General features: G+C 42.9%; 1 protein-coding gene across 1 annotated transcript; it reads left to right on the forward strand.

Annotated features, from left to right (window-relative positions):
* Window positions 1–1,541: 1,541 nt before the first annotated feature.
* Window positions 1,542–4,269, forward strand: LOC102711443 (G-type lectin S-receptor-like serine/threonine-protein kinase SD2-5). Its single transcript, XM_006656986.2, has one exon. The coding sequence runs from the start codon at window positions 1,542–1,544 to the stop codon at window positions 4,041–4,043; it is 2,502 nt and encodes an 833-aa protein (XP_006657049.1). The 3' UTR covers window positions 4,044–4,269.
* The last annotated feature ends 7,926 nt before the right edge of the window (window positions 4,270–12,195 follow it).

A 12,195-nucleotide genomic window follows, 5' to 3' on the forward strand; every position in this document is an offset into this window, starting at 1 on the left:
TCGAGGCCCAAATCTACTTTCAACCCATTTCCAAGAGCTCAAAACCCACCTCCTGCCCCAGTCCAAGTATGGTCAATGCACTCCAATGCTGGTCAAGCTTGCCCATTGACTCCCTCCATAGCCTACCTTTTGTCACTTTCGCATATCTGAAACAGTGCAATAATATAAAAGTTAAAATGTAGTAACACGATGGCTAATTTATAGTAACAATATTCACATATAGTCATGACGAATCTAATTTGTTTAAATTATTTTTGAAGCATTGCAGTGAAAATGTATTAATACGATGGCTAATTTATTGTAACAAAATTTAAATTTGAAAGTGCATATCTGAAAGTGCATTTTTTTTGTTAGAAAGTGCATTTTTTTTGTTAGAACCAGTAGTAGTCGAATTTAAATTTGTATATTTATGAAGTGATATAACTCATATTACTTTGTCTTTTTAAATTTTTATGTTTTTAATAACTATTTAGATGATATGCAAAAACGGGTGATGTCTACTGTGTACTAAAAAGAGTTAGGCCGTGTTCGGTATGGACGGCGGTAAGTTATCTTACCCGGCGTGAATTTTCGTAATACTAGATTAGTACATAATTAATTAATTATTAATTATAAAAAATATAAAATAGAATAATATAATTTTTTAAAGCAATTTTTCATATGAAATTTTCGCAAAAATACACTGATTAACAGTTCGGGAAGCGTGCGCATGGAAAACGAGTGAATCTAGGATAAGCAGCAGTGTAACTGAAAGCGGCCTTAGGCCACATTTGGCCCTCCCTATAAGTTAACTAAACCACCCTCGTTTTCCACGTGCACGTTTTTCGAATTGCTAAACGGTGTATTTTTTACAAAAAATTTCTATAGGAAAGTTGTTTTAAAAATCATATTAGTCCATTTTATATTTTTTAATAATTAATAACTAATTAATTATGTACTAGTCTATTTCTACGTTTTCCGTGCAATGGATAAAAACGCCGAACGCGGCCTTAGTCGGTGAAAGCAATCTTGTTAAAGGGTGCGATACGTCGAAATATTGCCTTGGTCCTGAACAGTGTTCGCTGCAGCAACTGTTTGACAAACTTCAACGAAACATCAAAAGTGCCAGCTGACCAATAACAGTATTAAATGGTTAGAAGTAACTCTGGTTTATTACCTTGTAAAAAGTTCAGACTTCAGAATCTATGGTTCGCTGCATCAGTGAAATAATATATATGTGTTAGGCCGTGTTCGGTCAGAGAGCTAGAAATCTAACTCCTCTCTTTTTCCACGCACATGTTTTCCGAACGGTTAAAGGGTGTATTTTTTGCGAAAATTTTCTATAGAAATGTAGTTTTAAAAAATCATATTAATCTATTTTATATTTTTTTAATAATTAATAATTAATCATGTATTAATCTATTGCTACGTTTTCCACGTATAACTTAACTCATCTTCCACCCAAACGAAAGCAGCCTTAGTGTTGCTAAGTCACAACTCACATGTTTCAAAGGCAGTCATCTCTTCGATCGTGTAACTCGTGTTAGCCTGTTCACCAAAAAATGCAGCAGCTCCACGCGCTGCTCTTCTGTGCTGTCGCCGGAGTCATCCTCGCCGCCAGCGGCTCACTACGAGCACAGCGTCTCGATCCCAAGCTGCCGTCGTCGGCAGCGAACACCTCGACGTCATGGACGAACTCGGCCGACGACCAAATCCGCTACGGCGATGGCTCCGTCGCCCGCGTTGTGCTCCTCTCGGACTCGGCTGGCGCCTCCAACGACGCCCCGGCCTTCGCCTGCGGCTTCTTGTGCGGCCCGGCGTGCGACCACCGGAGCTTCCTGTTCGGCGTCTTCCTGGTCACCACAAACAGCGCCGGCGATGTCGTGGCCGCTGCCCCGCGGCCTGTAACGGTGTGGTCAGCCAACCGCGACAGGCCGGTCCCTGACAACGCCACGCTCCAGCTCACCGACGCCGGCGACCTGGTCCTCCACAGCGCAGACGGCGCGTTCGTCTGGTCGACCAACACCTCCGGCCTCGCCGTCGCCGGCGTGCGCCTCGCCGACTCAGGAGACTTGGTCCTCTTCGACAACAGGAGCTTCCCCGTGTGGCAATCCTTCGACCACCCGACGGATGTGCTCGTCCCAGGGCAGTACCTCCGCCCCGGGATGAGGCTGACGGCGAACGCCTCGGCCGCCAACGTCTCCGAGGGCTCGCTCTACGTCTCCGCCGGGAATGACGGCCTGTCCGGCTTCGTTGGGCACGATCCTCCCCAGCTCTACTTCACAGCTCCGGTCAGCAACTCCATGAAGCTGCTTGCAAACATCACGTTCTTGAACGGTAGCATCTCTGCATTTGGACAGTCATCTTCTTCCTCCTCGCCCGAAATCATGATCTCGCTGCCTGTGGCGCGCTCAGTTCAGTTCATCCGTGTGGAATCCGACGGGCACATGAGGCTCTACGGATGGAATTTGTCATCGTGGGTGTTCATCCACGAGGTGCTACATAAGTACATCGCCGGTGACTGCGAGTACCCGATGGCATGTGGCAGCTATGGCATCTGCTCAGGTGCCGGGAGATGCAGTTGCCCAGCGACGTATTTTCGGAGAGCAAGTCTCAGATGTGAACCGATAAACCCGATTTCTTGCCAGAACACAAAGAATATAACAATGGTGAAGCTTCCAGATGTTACTTACTTCAATTACGATGGCTCAGGAGCAATCGTGCATGACAAGGTCACACAACCAGATTGTCTTTCAGGTTGTTTGGCGAATTGTTCTTGCAAGGCTGCTTATTTTAAGACCAGGGTGAACGACACAAACGGTACGTGTTTCCTTCAGTCACAGCTATTCTCATTGCAAGAACTTCAGACTGCGGTACCAAGCCTATACAACTCCGAGGCATTTATCAAGGTTGTCCAAATTATAAAATTTGCAATGTCTCGTCCTCCTATGAAGAAGACGTTTGGGACGGGAATGCTAATAGGTATAACAATTGGAAGTGTTGCTTTGATCCTTTCTATTGCTCTGCTCATTACGATGAGAAAATGCAGACAACGGGAGGATGGAGATCATATTGAACATTTGCCCGGGATGCCAAGAAAGTTTAGTTTTGAGGAGCTGAAACTATCCACTTGGGATTTCTCCAAGAAGATCGGTGAAGGTGCATCCGGGATCGTCTTTGAAGGGATGATAGAGAACGAAAGCGTTGCAGTGAAACGTTTGGAGAGTGTTGCTCGGCGTAAAGAGGAGTTTCTTTCAGAGGTTCAGACCATCGGCAGCATTCATCACGTCAACCTTGTCCGAATGATTGGGTACTGCATTGAGAAAAGCCACAGGCTTCTGGTCTACGAGTGCATGTCAAATGGATCGCTGGACAGATGGGTCTTTGACGAACAAGAAAGCCCCTTTGATTGGCGAACAAGACACAAGATCGTGTCTGACGTTGCTAGGGGCTTGTGCTACCTTCATGAAGGGTGCAGGCAAAGGATCGTTCATCTGGACATCAAACCACAAAACATCCTCCTCGATGACCAGTTCAATGCCAAGCTCTCCGATTTCGGACTCGCCAAACTGGTTGACAGAGACAAGAGTAGAGTGATGACTAGAATGAGAGGAACACCGGGGTATCTGGCCCCAGAATGGCTGACCTCCACCATAACTGAAAAGGCAGATGTTTACAGTTTCGGCGTCGTGGTGATGGAAGTGATGTGTGGCAGGAGAAACCTGGACCACTCCCAGCCTGAAGAAGCCTTCTGCCTGATGAGATTGCTGCAAGAGAACGCCAGAAATGACAAGCTTCTGGATATGATCGACCGTCGGATGGAGGACATGCAGCTTCATTCTGAAGATGTAATGCGCATGATGCGCCTCGCAATGTGGTGCCTGCAGCTTGATAGCAACAGAAGGCCTTCGATGTCGACCATTCTAAAGGTTCTGGAGGATGCATCCGCTGTGCAGGAAAATCTCGACTTCAATTTCGTTATTACCAGTTCATCAATCTTCAGAGAAGGATGCTTGGATGAATCAGATCTTCCTTCATCGTCAGTACTGTCTGGACCACGGTGATCCATAACTATAAGTGTTGCGATGTATCTGACCGGGTAAGTGCTTCTTTCGTTATCACGATGTCATACATGATCTTCCATCAGCATCGCTGCTAACTAACCTCCATATATAGTACCATTTTATGTGGTACAATCCATGTACCATGTTTGAGCACGTCTCTATAGAAAAAAAAACTATATGTATACTTACTTTGTTTTCACAAGGATTAGATTATTTCATAAAGACTAATTACGAGGCTTATTTTGTTTGAGGTAAAGTCAAACTGAAGAAGTCATATGCAAAGCCAATAGGATCCATCTGTGTGCTTTCCCTTTCATTCCACTTCTTTCAAATACTGTATCTGTTTCTTGTCGCCAGATACTTGACAACCCCTATCCAGAATTGTGCCAATGCCCATGTCATCTGCACAATTTCAGTTCCTTCTGTTTCATATTATATGTCATTGTAGGTTTATCGTAAAAATATTTTGCTTCGAGAGTTAGTAACAAAATTATTTATTTAAAAGGTTTTAAAAAATAAAAAATATATACCGCAGAGGCGTGGTACCTAGCCAACTCTACGGCGGAGGCCCAGTACATGAGCAGATGATGAGCCTGCCGTTTGGGTCAATAATAGCCCACACTAACTTGTGCTCTCTGAAAACGGAGGTCACCGGCAGCCCACGAAGGCCATCCTGAGCTTTCACTGGAAATTGAAAAAGCTTCGCAAAACAGACAGAGATGCGAGACCGAGACAGATGCCGTCGGATCAGCTTTACTATTCCTGCTTTGCAGCGCAGTAATTTATAAAAGGCGAGGCCGATCGAGTACCCACCCACCACATCACTTGTGTCCACTGTAAAAACAGTCACGGGGGAGGGTGCCGTGCCGTTGGGTAGGCTCGGCAGCGGTCCAAACGGACATTCCGCGGGCAGTGGCGCAACCATGAAAAGGCGTTCACCCCAACATGCGCGCGAGCGAAGCGAGGGCAACGTCTCGCTGGAGCGGCAGCAGCACGGCCAGCTGCCGGAGCCAGTGAACAGTCAACACAATAGGAGGCAGGACCGCAGGAGTAGGAAACATAAAAGTTACAAAAGTGAGTGAATAGTAAACGCGGAGATGGGCTCGACGATCGCCCCCGCCCCCCCCCCCCCCCCCCGAGAACGATCCCCGGCTTCAATCCCGAGGAAGGAATCCACCCCCACATCCTGCACGTACCTGCGCCTGCGCGCACTCCTGTGTCATGGGTGGCACGGATGCGTCGGCGTTGCTCTCGGTCGGTCGGTCACGCAGGCCGTCTCGTCTCGTCGATTTTCCCGGCCGGTGCCCGGTGAGACGGTGGTGGCGTGGTGCGCCGCCATGGGATCGGTCGCGGGATTCCGTGAACTTGCTCGCGTGCGCGCGCGCGCGGCTGCTTTTCCCCTTCGATCCCGTGCCTTGCCGTGTGCCCGCCTCTCCTCCGTCTCGCGGGCCGCGTGGTGTGCGTGCGAATCCGAGGTGAAAAAAGTGGGGGCGACGCGCGCGCAGGACGGTGACCGGCGCGTGCTGCGTCTTCGTGCGCCCTCTCCTCTCGATCTCTCCGTGCGTGCGCCGCGCCGCGCCGCGAGCGCAGTGGGCGGCGTGTCGTGCGAGCGCCGGCGCCCCTCGACGTACCGCTACCGCATGTGATACGTGCCCACGTGAACGTACAGGGGTGCGTGTAGTCGGTTACGCGGTGACGTGCTACTACGCCCGTAGTACGAGTTGCGCTTTCGTTAACCGCGCATCGCTTGCTCTGCATGGCCCGCGAGGCGGCCGTGATGTTCTCCGGCTTCAATAACTGCTTCCCTGATGCAGAGTGCGGCAGCATAAATCTACAGACCCAATTTTCAGGTTAGTAGTATATGCATGATAATGCATGTATGCCAGCAAACAATGCAAATATCATCCAAAGCAATGCAAATAGTTTCGTGCCATGAGATTTCCCGGACGTACGGGTAGTAGTGCGTTTGTATGTGACTTTGTGACCGTGCATGCAATGGTGGCTGACTGGCAGCAGCAAGTTGCATGGGCACCTAAGCTAGCTAATTATCCCACTTTAACTGATGGATTCCTACCCGTCAATTCTGTCGAATAAATGCCCAAGATAGAAACACAGGCTTAAATAAAGAGAAGAGAAGTACAATAAGTAAAGCAACGTTCTTATATTATACACCATGCATGTTATAACCTTGCCACCAGCACTCACATGGGCGTGCCACCTTTTTATACACCCCAACACGGACAAGAGGTTGGTGCCACTTTTAAGAAGTTAAATTCCTCCGTTAGAGCAAGTATAATAATAGACTATAGGTTGGCTATAAGCTGATGTGAAGGAAAGAGGTAATAAAAAAGATATGGGGTTGACTCTCGAGCCAGCTATACATCAACTTTAAAAAAATACATTAAATGCAAAGGTAAGATAAAGAGATAAGAGATAAAAATTATAGCCAACCTTATAGTCAATCATCTATTATATGTGTTATGTGTTAATTATAATATAAACTTATAGCTAATAAGTTAACTTTACTATTAAACTTGCTCTTAGCATTAGCTACCCAACTCTTTCCATTTCATATCGGCATCTGTATATCACACAGCCGGCCGGGTGAGAGGGGAACAATTCCCCTTTAAAGTAAACCGTCCAATTGTGAGTTCAACTAATGTGAACCACCCATTTTTAAGACCAAAAATGACCTAGCACTCCCCTCCCGATTAATTAAACTGTGGTCGGCCTCTCCAAACACGTCGAGACAGGAGAGACTTCATCTCTGTAGATGCCAGCCACGAAGCCTTGCCCCAGAAACGGAGCAGCAACGCGAGGTTGCGAGTTGGTAGCTGCCCCTTACCGCCCAGCACTGCATTCATGTACATGTACTTCCATCGATCTATTGGCACACGCAGCTTCAAATTCACGACATCGGTCGTGTCCGAAATATAAATAGCACTCTCTCTGTTTTGTACTATAAAACTTTTTAAATGTGTTTATATTCAGCTATATATCTATGTATATGTTATATATATATATCAGATTTATTAGTACACATATAGAGTAGACAATATCAGAAGATCTTATAACGTGAGACAGAGAAAATACTAGCAACATATATTGTTATTTTTGGCGGCGGTGTGTTGCGTGCATTGGCATGCATGTAGGATCTTGGTTGGCACTCGTATAAATCTAGAAAATATCAGAAAATCTTATAACATTAGAACGAGGAAATACTAGCAACATATATTGTTATTTTTGCCACGGCGGTGTGTTGCGTGCATTGGCATGCAGGCAGGATCTTGGTTGGCACTCGTGGCCCGTACGTAGGGGTGGAAATGGGCACAACCATTTTGCCTAGAAAATTTAAAGGCCGGGTTGAAAGCAGGTTAAAAATAAAATTATATAGAGTTTTGAACTTAAAAAAATTTAAAAAACTAAATAGAGTTATGAAAGAACCCATGGACCTTGGTTCATTCCCACTCCTACCCGTATGTAAATATATAAGCATTTGAGCGCGAATAATATCGTTTCGTCGTTGTGCTGCCTGCCTGTCTGTCCGTGTCTCGTGCATGTGCTTGGGCTTCTCGCCTAACATGTGGGGGGGGAGAAATCATCGTGTGTGCTTGCTGCTGGTCTCCTGGTCTGGTCGATCGTATTTTGCTCAGCTAGCTTAGGCTGTTATGTATTACTCACCTCGTTTTATATTTTAAAATTTTTTAATATACATGATTATCTATTAATTAATAATGTTATATATATATATATATATTCATTAACATCCATAGGATATAGTCAATACTAGAAAAAAATTTATTGTAAGATAGAGATAGTATTATTGAAGCCTTCGTAGATCCAAAAATGTACTACTCACTCTATTTTTTATTTAATAATGTTAACTGTTGAGTCTACGTTTGACTATTCGTCTTATTTATAAAATTACATAATATTAATTATTTTGTTGTGATTTTATTTATTACTAAAATCACTTTAAGACTAACTTACAATTTTATATATTTGCAAAAAACTTAAATAAGATAAAAGATCAAATATAACATAGAGTCAAAAATCAACAATATCAAATAAATAAATAAATAAGGGAATACTTGGTGGTTGTTTGGATCCAGAGACTTTTTTTAGTCCTTTGTCGCATCAGATGTTTGACGTTAACAAGGAGTATTAAATATAAACTGATAACAAAACTAATTACATAAATAAAAACTTTTTTATTAGATATTTTTAAGCCTAATTAATCCACGATAACTTAAAAAAAGTTTGGAATATCCAAATAGAATCCAAACATGCCCTTATTTGTGGACGATCGATGGGGTACTGGGGCCTCTTCTTTTGGTAACCGGTCAATGGTATTTTCGGACCAGTGCAATGTGCTTGTGCACTTTCTTTTTAAGGCCAAACATCATTCAGGCATAAAAAGTGATGCGAAATGCTTCTCTTTTCCTCCCCTGTTTTGTAATGCAAACAGTGGTCAAAGGCTACCCAAGGAATTTCGTCCTGTTAAAGATGGTTAGAACTCAAATGGACAAAACAAAATACTGTAGTAAGCTCTACAATTATATGCTATGTATAAAACTTAAAAATAGTTTAATTTCTGCGGAGAAGTGAGAAAATCTTACGGGGACGCCTTGCATATAGCCATGTATTGGCTACAAGTATACGCCAAACTCATCTAAGGCTAATTATATTGATAGAGCATAATATAAAATAAACATGAGCATACTTTACTAATAGATATTTAACAATACTACTCTCTTCACGCATATTGACCTATCACATTTATTATTGATAGGTCTTATTCTCTATCCTTACTTTACTCATGCACCTAAACATCTACACATTTATCTTTTCATTTATATTCTTATAAGTCAAATTTTTAATTTTTTAAATTTAGAGTTAATTTTGAGAAATTTTTTATCAAAGTTTATTTTCTCATTTTGCTTTTAGTTCGCTAAATATATACATATAAAATTTTTATTTATAAATTATTTTTGTTTAAAAATATATCGTTTAACCAATCATTCCTTACTCTTGCAATTTGAGTTATCACACTTCTTTTATTATACTTAGCTCTTAAACGGCCCGAGCTTACCGAGAAGTCGGAGCATACGTACAACTCCGTCTCTCTCATGGCTCATGGCATGCAGGCATGCAAGCATACAGTGGACGCATCACTGCTCTCACTTTTGCGCCATCTCCCTCGTGATCTGTTCCGCTGTGTCTCTCTGCTACTGCTGCTGCTGTTGCTGTTGCCAGATGAAGCTGACGGCAATGCAATTGCAGGTGCTAGCAACTGATCAGAGAAAAAAGAGATACTGTAGAGAGAGAGAGAGAATAGCCATGCATGAAAGACAAGCTAGTCCCCAGCTCGTGGACCTTCAAAGAAAGCGAGAGAGAGAGAGAGAGAGGGAAGGGCAAATGCATGCAGATATGCAATGATGGAAAAGGGAGAGAGGAGAGCATCGGGATGTTCCAACCATGGGTTGGATGGAATCCGAAGGAGCACACTAGCGGAGCGATGGACCATCGTGGTCGGACCGCGAAAATGATGGCCGCCCGGCTAAGCAAATTCAATAGTATAGCCTACTCCTAACTACAATTTATCTATAGTCAATCTAATAGCTAATTCATACAATAGTTAGCTACAAAATATATACTATTATGTCTTACTTGTCATACATACATTGTGTCTTAGAGTCCATGCTGTAGCTAGCTCACCACTCTTCTCTATCATCTCTTATCTTATTAAAATATAATTACAACCATCTTATAGCCTGCTATTGTACCTGCTCTAACATACTCCGTGTCTATAATCGTACCTGATGGGAAGGTCGTCGACTCGACTATATGAACAGGTTCTGTGAACCTGCTTTTATTTACCAGTCGTGGTCCAGGTTATTCATTTGGCTACTATAACGACGGTTGAATTATTTTGATACATGGAACGCCGATCTTACGTGTATGTACTAAATGTATACTCTGATCTTAAAAACAAGGGTTTCCACTTGAAATCTAAAAAAGTCATATAAAACATAGATTCGGTATATGATATACTCTTAAGTTTGTAGTAACTAGAGCTTTCTTAATGTTATATGTTCATGTTTGTGAGCTAGATCGATCGTCAAATTAAATAGTTTAATGTTAATTTCGAATGGTCTCAAAGGTGAGTATGGGGTATAGTCTTCTCGTGTTAGATATCGATATATTGCATATACAGTGGATCCCAATACGCATTATGCCAGTGTTATATTTGCCATAACTTTTAAAAAAGAGAGTTAACTAATGTGCTCTTTTATTACGTTGCTGTTTTATTGTATTTTTTTAACTTAAAAGACTGTTAAGACAGTGGACATATTTTTTATGAAAACAAAGTATTTTTTCTGCACAAGACCTATCTCGCTTTGGCTACCTATACCTGACCATAGCCAATCAGATAGTCCGTCCCACTTGACCAGACAGTCCGACCATTTTGACTGTTGCTACCTTATGTGTTTTTTAGGATCGCCTATTCAACTCCTCTAGGCGATGTCTCAACAATTTCATATGTGTCCAAATAAATATGTTCTATTATTAAGTAGAGAATTAGCCAATCAAGTCTATTAATTAAATTAGAATTAATTTACAAGTCTTACTAGCTAGGAATATAATTAATTGACAAGTGCTTGTCAAGTATTATTTGTCAGCACGTACCCACCCTCAAGCGTGACAAATGGGCATTAATCTCTGGGCGGCGGCTATATACGCGTAGCGTTGGCTAAATCAACTTCTGTTGTGCAATATAAAAACGTCTAGAGTAAAGATGGCTTCGGGCTAATCCGTTGAATGCATCGGCTTGTCTTCCTTTCTGGGGGATAATTGCCTCAACTTGTCCGAAATGTGCGAACGGGCAAGTTAGTCGTACGTGCACGTACGATGTTTTGCTTATCTCGATTGTGTTAATTTGATCACGAAGAAAATTTCAAACCTACACAACACTAGACTGTATTTTTGTTTGAGCTCCCAACATCTAACACAAAACTAGCTAAAACCTATGTCCGTAGCTCACCGTTGCCAACAAAAGCTGGCCGGTGATATTCAGGCGCTCAGCAGCATACCTCCAAGGCTCACTCCCCCTCCTCCTACAACTGGTTTTTTTTAAAAGAGTAAAGTACACAGCTGGATCTTAAACTTGTCCGGCTGTGTCACTTGGGTTGCTCAACTCTTAAAATATGGATTACTCCTCCCTAATCTTAATTTGGGTCACATTAGAGATCCAACTGGATCTAAACCCACTACCCAAGCTGATGTGGCATGTCCAACGTGTAAAGGCCATGCATGGATTTGTATTAGCGGGCAGTTGAGGCGTAACTAATTTGCAGTTAGACCCTTGCGCTTCCGATTGGTGTTTTTGCATGTACAATATTTGCCAATGGTGTTGCCTTGCCTGTACTTATTTAGTACTTGACAACAGATTGATCAGCTAGTCTTGATAAATTAAATGCAGTATTTATTGATGTAATTCCATTTTCATCCTAATTTCGGACATCATGATTAATAAATTTAGAATCGTTAATCCATCAAATTGGTAAATCGGTGTTCCTTGATTAATGCAGATGTAAAGATGAGGCATCAAATAATCAATTGATAAGTTTAAACAGTATGTAATGGTAGCTTAGCAACGTGATACTTTCATGGGTACAAAATCAACTATCTTAGTATTTTTCATTTGCACAGACTTTCAGTCATTCACCAAAGCATCTTCAGTTTGCATCACACATACACAAGAACAGAACCAAAACCTTTTGTCCTTGATTTCAGAACATACTAAAACCCTAGCACAAAAAATGAAGTTCTACCTAAAGAATGATAAATACATGTCCAAAATCAAACAAGAACAACTCATGTGCAAGGAAGACAAGGTGATTAGGATTTAATTCACTCACCATACAAGGGCGTCCTTTCTCCTTGTCGCCGCAATCTGGCCACCATCTCGTGGGTGATGCCTTGGACAGCGGTCTTGCATTCACAACGTCCCTACTCCTCGCTGATAGGCCTTGCTGCAATCGCCGCCGATCGCCACCTCTGGCTGCCGAGCAGATCGTCGTTCTCCTTCCTCTGCCCTCTCAACGAAACTGAAGAGCCACACAAAAAGGCAAATGATATAGAGTCTATA

Source organism: Oryza brachyantha, chromosome 6 (assembly GCF_000231095.2).
Source record: "Oryza brachyantha chromosome 6, ObraRS2, whole genome shotgun sequence".
NCBI lineage: Eukaryota > Viridiplantae > Streptophyta > Magnoliopsida > Poales > Poaceae > Oryza > Oryza brachyantha.

Excerpts from the sequence above, each read along its gene's own strand:
- LOC102711443 (XM_006656986.2), top strand. The coding sequence starts at position 1,542 with ATGCAGCAGCTCCACGCGCTGCTCTTCTGTGCTGTCGCCGGAGTCATC.